Source organism: Archocentrus centrarchus, chromosome 10 (assembly GCF_007364275.1).
Source record: "Archocentrus centrarchus isolate MPI-CPG fArcCen1 chromosome 10, fArcCen1, whole genome shotgun sequence".
NCBI classification, from domain to species: domain Eukaryota; kingdom Metazoa; phylum Chordata; class Actinopteri; order Cichliformes; family Cichlidae; genus Archocentrus; species Archocentrus centrarchus.
This window is the reverse complement of record NC_044355.1, coordinates 11,584,459-11,593,030: the sequence shown is the minus strand read 5'-3', so window position 1 is coordinate 11,593,030 and position 8,572 is coordinate 11,584,459. Positions and strand designations below refer to the sequence as shown.

Genomic DNA, 8,572 nt, shown 5'->3' with positions numbered 1-8,572 from the left:
TAAATTACAAAGTTTTTTGTTTACATTTGAGTTTTTGAAGGAACAAAAAAACCAACAAAGGTGTATGCCAAATTGTAAGATTTTACTATTAATACTGTGTACATCCATAAAGCACAATGAACTAAATAATTTTGAGTAAAAAAAACCCAAAAACTTTTCAACTTATCAGTACCCAAATTGAACCGACCATCTGCATATGTCTTCCAGTTATTAGATTTTTGGGTCTTTTTTTTTTTATGCAGTTTGCTGATCTTCAGAGTAAGACTTTTTATGTGTGTGTGTGTGTGTGTGTGTGTGTGTGTGTGTGTGTGTGTGTGTGTGTGTGTGTGTGTGTGTGTGTGTAAATACAATAATAGGATATAAAATCTATAAACTGACTGAAACATGAAGTAAAAGCAGATTAGAAGATATCCTTAAATGAAAACATGCGAAAGCCCGCAACAAATACACTTGCATCCTCTTCCAAAAAAGGAAAAAAAAAAATCCGCAGCTAAGAAATTTTAATTCCATGATTGTTCGTTTTTGTATTGAGCAGATTTGACCTTATCAGGTTACAATTAACTCACGTGGATCAAATCATTTCTGCATACAGAATATGGATTGTGTATGTATATGCATATAGATTTTGCAGACTCATCGGTAGGTCTGGCTTGCACAAAAAAATGCAAACTTGCAAATATGGCGAATAGCACTGGATGTTTTTTAAAGGGAAGAACAAAGTTCGGCATCATGCATTGATTGGGTTTAACCACGCACTCCTGATCAAAGAGAATATAGACACTTTAATAAAATATAGCATAATTAATTATACAGTGAACTTATGTACAGTAGAACTGTATGCTAATTAAACGTTTGAATAGTAACACGAACACTGGTTTATATTCACATTCTTACTCTGCACAGAAATGTGAAATATACATATAATACATAGTGTGTAATAAAAAAAATTGGGGGGGGGGGGGGGGGGGGGTGTGAAACATAATCAAGGGCAGAATAAACTACTGAGCCTCGCGGTACTTTAATTACAAATCATGCTCCTGGACCGTCACGCAGGCTTGTTAAACCTCAAAATGTAACTTGAGGGGGTTAAAAAAAATCTGATATTTATTTTATCTTGCAACATACATAAGTCATGATAATATTTCTATTCATCCTGACATACATTACACTAGTTTACATTCAAGAAGGACCCCCTTACAGTCAGGGCTACATTCAGCAAGACACATCCTTTTACTTAAAAGATTCAATGTTCAGAATAGACTAATCAACACGCAGGTTTCCATAAAATCCTTAGTCATTTTTTGTCCCACTTAAAGATAGACATCTTCAATACTTACGCAACACAACGAAAACAAGAAATACACATAACGGTTCCTATAACCCACTGTAGGGACATGTACAGGCTGTAAGCCAAACCCAAACAGGCCTCACAACAACAAATAAAGCTTGCCACATTTCCAATGAACAGTCAATAGTATAACTGAGGACGTCACGCAAAATATTTAATACAACATTCACGAAAGTACAGAGAGTAATAGCTTTAAGTTGGAGCTACAACATGAAAAAATAGGCCCAAAAACTCTGAGCCGCCTATATGTGTCCCAACAACACCTCAGAGAGACGGGATGTTATTACATTGCTTTGGTGGGAAAGAGTCCACGCCGCTGTGGCATGTGTACCATCCATTAACAATACTCTTCTGAAAGGAAGAAGCGGGGGAGAAAGTCCTTGAGCTCTGGGCAAAAGTGTGACCTGTCTGGCCGCAGGGGTACTGGGAGGACTGGGGCCTGTAGCTGCCTCTCTGTAACAACAAAGGGTCCAAGAGGGGCTGTGACCTGTGTGTCGAGTAGTCCAAACTGCTGTCAAACGTGTGATGGAAACGCGACCTCGGGGTCGACTCGTCTCGACTCTCTGGGGACAGGGGGACATCTTGAGTTGAGGTGGGTGGATGAGGGGGGCTGATCTGGGCTCCATCCGAGACTCGGTTTGACCTGCCCTCCGCAATGTGACCCTCACCACCAGGACGCGCGTCGCTGTCTTTGGCGACTTGGGTCTTGTTGCAGTGAAGCTTCATATGCTTTCGCAGGGAGCTTGGGTGGGTGTAACACTTGTCGCAGCCCCTGACCTTGCACATGTAGGGTTTATCACTGGAATGCACATGTGAATGCTTCTTTCTGTCGCTGCTATTCGCAAACCTCCGGTTGCAGCCCTCGAACTCACATTTAAAAGGTTTTTCACCTAAATGTGCAAAAAGAAAAGTGACGGCGAGTTACGAAAAGGTTTGCAGGTCTCCGCATGCTCTGCCTGGCCATGTAAACTAATGTTGATGTAGCCTGGGTCAGTGGGTGAGCCATGTCATATGAAATGTGAATCTAAAACTGAAAAATGCACACCCAAGTTTCGCCCAAGACAGTGAAATAACTATCTATTAACTTTAAATCACTCATTCAGCAAACATAAAGCCGCTGATAGGCCTTGGTTATAATTCTTTAAGGATATAACATTTTAAAGGTAAATTGCTAACGATCTGCAAATATATAGTTGCAGAAACTTTTGGTGCGATCCTAATTGCAACAAATGAGGCAGTGTATCCGCAGACTAAATCAAAAAGGCTCCAGGGCCTAGTTAAACATGCATTAGATTAACCTGCGACCGCAGTTGCAGATTTGTTTAAATTCAGTTACCATGCTTAGAGTGAATTATGGCTATCAGGATGCTAATTGTTCTTCTAGCCCAAACCTGCCTATAGCTGCTAGCCCCTGGCCCTCCTGCACATACGTGTGTAAAAGTGGGACCATTATTTAAAAAAAATAAAATCTGAATCTGAAACCTTGCATGTGCATAGTTATCTGAATTAAAAATAAAGAATTTAAAAAAGAAAAAGGCAATATTTTTTTGACATAAATTGATTAGCTGAAAGTAATATTCATGTGCAGTTGTGTAATAGCTTAATAAATGCCATTAAGCCTCTCTGTTCTGCCTGTCTCTTTGCTTTCATTAGTAAAACAATTTACACCATAAGGAAAAGGGCTGCTTAATAAATGCGTTTTGGTCCAGCTTCTATTATTTCTAAGAGGCCATTAACTTCAATTTCATGTAATTAAATCTTGTACTACTTCTGACGTAATATATATATATATATATATATATATATATATATATAAAGGATATTTGATTCTGTGCTTATGTTAGTTGTTTAGAAAAAAAAGCAAAATTTAGTCTGTCGAGTGACGTGAATTTTATGAAACGATCACACTTGTTCAAGTAACATGTCTATTAAAGTCAAAGGGCCATAAGGGAATAAGTAAATCATCTTTTCAAATATGACTCATTTTGTTTACCCTAAATGAGGTCATCTCTTACTTCGCAACTACTGCTGCATCACAGTGTGATGTGCTCTGTTAGTGTTCCTGAGTACAGGAGATGAGTCCCTGGGAGGCAGAGGCAGCGTAACGGCTACGTCACGACTCTCCGGTGTCCCGGGATTTATTTAATAATTTCACTGAATGAAGTGGGAGAGGCACCCAAACCACTAGGCCTGCTGCCTGTACTACATGTATAGTTTGAAACTGTCTTACTACGTCTCTGTCAGGCAGTAACGGAGACGGAGAGAAGCGTCACAAAAAGCTTTGCATAACAACATTTTTATAACACTTTATATTATGCTGGTGCTGGTAGCACCAGCATAATAATAATAATAATAATAATAATAATAATAATAATAATAATAATTGAAAAACACATGAATATTGAAAACATAAAAAATAAGTTGACACTGGTTAAAAAAGAAAAACTAATAAATATTCATGACTATCAACTTCACTATGAGCTTGTGAAGTTGATAAAACACGTTATACTATATTATAATTATAATTATTATTATTATTATTATTATTATTATTATTATTATTGGTGTTGTCTTATCTTTAACTAACCTGTGTGAGTCCTCTTGTGGATCTTTAGATTTTCTGATCTTGCAAAAACTTTCTCACAGCCGTGAAATGGGCAGGGAAATGGCTTTTCCCCTGTGTGGACCCTGACGTGGTTGACCAGCTTGTATTTGGCTTTGAAAGGCTTCCTGTCTCTCACACAATTCTCCCAGTGACACACATATTCAGAGTGCTCAGGTCCTCCGACATGCTCCACTGTCACATGGGTGACAAGTTCATACATGGTTCCGAAGGCTCTGGAGCAAGGCATTTTTCCAGCCCCCTCTTGGCCGTCACTCCACTTGCACACCAGCTCATGCTTTACTGTTTGTTTTGAGCACCTGAGGAAAGCGTCTCCTCCTCCACGCTGAATTGCCATGTTCAGGGGTTTGTACAGACCCAAGAACTGAGTGACAAGTTGCTGGCTGTTTCCCTTGGGGCTGATAGTTTGGCCGTAAGGATGAGTCCGGGTGAGGAGGTCGCCAGGTAGACCCAGCATCATCTGGCTGCCGAGATCTCGAGATGCGTCGGTGGAGGCATGGGCCTGCTCCTGATAACTTGTGAAAAAAGTGTGGCTTCTGTTGTCTCTGCAGCCAGGAAAGTCACGATAGCGTCCAATCCCTCCATGTTGGTTAGGTCTTGATGCCAGTTGATCAGTGACGGGTGGCATGCCGGCTCCAGAAAGATTGGCTCCAATGATAATGCCCCTAGGGCTGTGCTCTAACCGGTGACTGGGGTATCCAGAGTCTGAAAAATTGTGAACCGAATGGTCAACATATGCACTGGACCTCGTCTCTGGGTAGTCTCGCAAATTGTGCGAGGGGCAGAGTTTTAAGGAACTGCCAGTGGGGTGTCCCATGTGCTCTCCTGCCAAAGGTGGCAGCACCACGCTGTGTTCAGTATTGCTCTCCCCGGGGTTGACGCAAGAGAGAGGGCAGCCACTAAACCTCGAAAGGCTTGTCATGTTTTGTTGTGAGTTTGGCTATGAGTTTGCAAAATCAACCAATTCAGCACTCAGGATACACCTAGAAATTCTGTTTCCATTTTCCTTGTTGTATATCATCTGCATGTGAAATTCTTGGCCGTGAACTTCGCAGAAGTAGGAACCAGACTCAATTTCGTTAAAGTTGGTGTGAGTCCCATGCCGTTCACTTTGCCCTCTTGATTTGTGGCAATAACCGTGGTAGTAAAAATGCTTCGAAACAGGCCATGGTGCAATATAAAAGCACAGCAGGCCAACCTGCTTTTAAAAAGGGAGCTTTGGGATTGGTTGGAATGCGCTGTGATTGACAGGCGCTGGGTTTGTTTTAAAAGGGACACGCAGGCGTTCGCTGCACGACTCCGTTTTCAAATATCGCAGAGAAAATGCTTTGAAATGTGCCGCGATACTCCCAAATATTGCAGGCTCTTTAACTTCAGGCAACTTCTTATAATGCCCCTTCTCTAAATCTCTGCATAGGAAAAAATGTACAGATTAATGTGTAATACTAATGATCGAGTAGAAGTCAAGTGATTAAAAACAGACGTGAGCAAAACATAACACAATCAGTCTCCAGCCTTCTTCTCTTTTATTTCACTGCGGTCTTAGCAAATGTTCTGCTCCTGCCTGGCAAGTATAATAGAGAGACTGGTCTCTGCGTGTCCAGGCCAATTATTGTCAGGACTTTCATTTTGAGTTTAATACCACACTTGAAAACAATGAAAGTTACAAAATACAATCCTCACAATTTTATCAGTTGTTTGATTGTTTTTAAACACTAATGCCTCTGCATACCATTAACTTGTATGAGTACAAAGTTTAGATCTGCGTTTTTTGTAATAGCAGGTTACTGAGCTCTCATGGGGATAAGATTATTGTAGTATTCTTTTATTTTAGAGTACAGAGTGCATTTCCATAAGGTCACAGTAATCTACTGGCCTCGTGTAGCAAGAAAAATAAAACTTTGATAAAGCAACAAGTAGTCCTGCGATGCTAATCATCGTATTAGAAATAAAAGTTATTTCAAACATACATTTTCCAGTAGTGTCATTGGGGAGTACAACAGAACAAGATGTACCATTTTATCCATGTGCCTAAAGTAAATCCTCTCTGTATGTAACCCTTTTTCATATTAAACCTAAATAAATTAATAATCTTCAAAAGTTCATCTTGCAGGCTGGCACAAATGTGAAAATGGTTACGTAAAATGCAAATTATGAAACGTGACGAACAGCAGTGGATAGGCTCCACTGTTCCTAGGAAACTCAGATAAACTTTCTTACTTTGGGGTGCTGTGAGGACAGCAGCTTCAAGCTCTCCACGCTGCTCTGCTGCAGCACATATTTCTGCACGTTTTCTAGCTTTGACGTGGCTCTGGCTAGATAAACACACTTTTTTTCCCTACCCTAACCACTTCAGCCTGACTCTGTTATCTGTTACTTTTATTTAAATCTACACAGCGCGGCGTAGGCTCCGAACTGCAGCTTACAGGTTTAAGGTGAAAACCCTCTTATTTCCAAAGACTTGAGCTGGTGGCATTATCAACGTTAAAAAAAAAAAAAAAAAAAAAAACTTTCTGACGTCACCTGCAGTGGGTCCTATGCAGAGACAAAGCAAGGGGCCCACTTGACATTAAGTGCTGCAAAATAGTAGACATTCCCAGAACTGGCCTAATTCCGTAAGGATTGTAATGGACGCTCGTGTTTATCAACCTTTAACCTGATGCATTTCCGAAAATGACTGAGGGTTAAAGGCCAATAAACCGAAAGTTTCCAATCTTATATTCAGGTAGCATAAAAGCCTGAGAGACTCCATATAACCCCAGCTCGTCATTTGCAGGGGGAAAAAAAGGGCTCTTTAGAATAGCTGCACTTTTATGACTTTTCCTGATATGCTGATTTTGAGGCTGCTTAGGTGTACCTTTTTATCAAGTTAAGTGTGTGATGTAGGTCTATGTTTATCTTATAACTGATAGGCCTTTTTAATATTTGTCACATTTTTGTGATACAGCAGGTAAATACAAATATTTCAATTAGTAAGTATATCTGTTTTAAATTTGCTGTATAAATTAAACAATTTTTGAATTTCATAAGATAAATATTGGGTCGAGAGGTTACCTTCAAACAATAAATATTAAAATCATAAGCAATGGCGAAGACAGTAAACACAGTGTTTACTTAGTTGGGGACTTTGTAATGTTACTATACATGCTTTACATACATAGTAATATTTGTTAAAATATGCCAAATAAATTTGAAAATAGGACAGGAATGTACAAAAACTACAGTGTAAGAAATTTAAGCATTTTGACAGCTGAAATCTCCTCCAGCCCTGCAGCTTTATCAGTCTGGTTTATGTTGGCTGTTTGACAAGGCAGATGAAATTCCAGTGACTGTTGCATGCAAAATATCACTTGCAACAATCAAAACATTCATGTCAGAGTATAGTTTTTGCAGCCACAAGGTCCAAGTCACTCCTAGTCAATATGCATCAAATATATTGCAAAGGCGCAATGCAGAGATAAAATAGAAGACAAGTCAAATGCCAGTTAAAATACCAGACTTACTGTATGAAGCCATGCTGTAGACTGGACTAAAAATTCAGCAAGTTCAATATCTTTAATCTGCGATGGTGATGAGAAGTCTTTTAAAATAAGGTCCTTTTTAGGGAAAACTACTTGCACAAAGGCGAAAAACATGCACAGACACATGCACACACGCGCACGCACACATAAAAATAAAAAGCAAGGTTGTAGCCTATATTGTGTTGATTTGATTGTTTTTCTATAATAAACTGGTAACTGTCCATATAAAAAAAAAATCACTGGTCTTACACTTTGTGATTAATGCCGATATAGCACAAGCTATTTAAAAAAAAATAATAAAAAGAGTAAAAGGATACAGAGAACAAAATTATTTCAAGTATTCATATTCATTTGTGTCTGTGTGATGTGTGTTTGTGTTTTCTTGCAGTAACAAGAACGTGTGTATGTGGGTTTGTGTGGATGTTTAAACAACTGCATGCATTAGTGTGGAGTGCGCTGAAATATTATAATTGATGAGGGATGGCAGTGCACAGTCTTGCCATGACTTTATGAAATTTAGATGAATTAACAGGTTTGGGATGAGTCCATTTGGAGACAGATGCTCGAGCAAATCACAGCAAGAAGTCAATTAGCCCTCTCCATCAGCCATATGAAGGCAAACTCCATGTGCTGTAGTCAGTCAAGGCCCAACTGACCATATAATCTATGAAACACATATAACGATCTGCACAGTTATTATTGTATCACATACAGTTATGAGCCTGTACTGAATTCAATGATGAAAAATTGGAACTCCAGAACATTTCACTATTGAAAAAACACATACATAGCACAAAAACATGCCCAATATCAAAGTAATGCAGTAAAGAATGGCACTGAGAAATTCTAAATTACAAGACAGTTAAATTATCATTTGTCCTGTAAAGCAATATGGTGACAAAATCCTTCTCACAAAACCTAAAACAACATGTGTTTGAAAATACAACGCATAATGAAATTTTTTTTGCTTTGTGGAAGCATTCTGAAAATAAGCGGATGCACATGTTATATAGATCAATAGTAGAACTGGAACAAATAAAAGAACCTCTTTTATTCTCAGACTGTATTAATTTTACAGGA

The 8,572-nt window shown here is 39.0% G+C and overlaps 1 protein-coding gene across 1 annotated transcript; it reads right to left on the bottom strand.

Moving 5' to 3' along the window:
- Positions 1–992: 992 nt before the first annotated feature.
- On the bottom strand, positions 993–4,908 carry zic6 (zic family member 6). Its single transcript, XM_030738802.1, has 2 exons — positions 3,936–4,908; positions 993–2,238 (listed from the first exon to the last, which is right to left on the bottom strand). Exons 1-2 carry the CDS (start codon positions 4,891–4,893, stop codon positions 1,613–1,615), a joined length of 1,584 nt encoding a protein of 527 aa, XP_030594662.1. The 5' UTR covers positions 4,894–4,908; the 3' UTR covers positions 993–1,612.
- Positions 4,909–8,572: the final 3,664 nt, after the last annotated feature.

Coding starts and splice junctions, on each gene's coding strand:
- zic6 (XM_030738802.1), bottom strand. CDS start 4,893: ATGACAAGCCTTTCGAGGTTTAGTGGCTGCCCTCTCTCTTGCGTCAAC. Junction 2,239..3,935: donor CCACAAGAGGACTCACACAG/GTTAGTTAAAGA, acceptor TTGCACATTTAG/GTGAAAAACCTTTTAAATGT.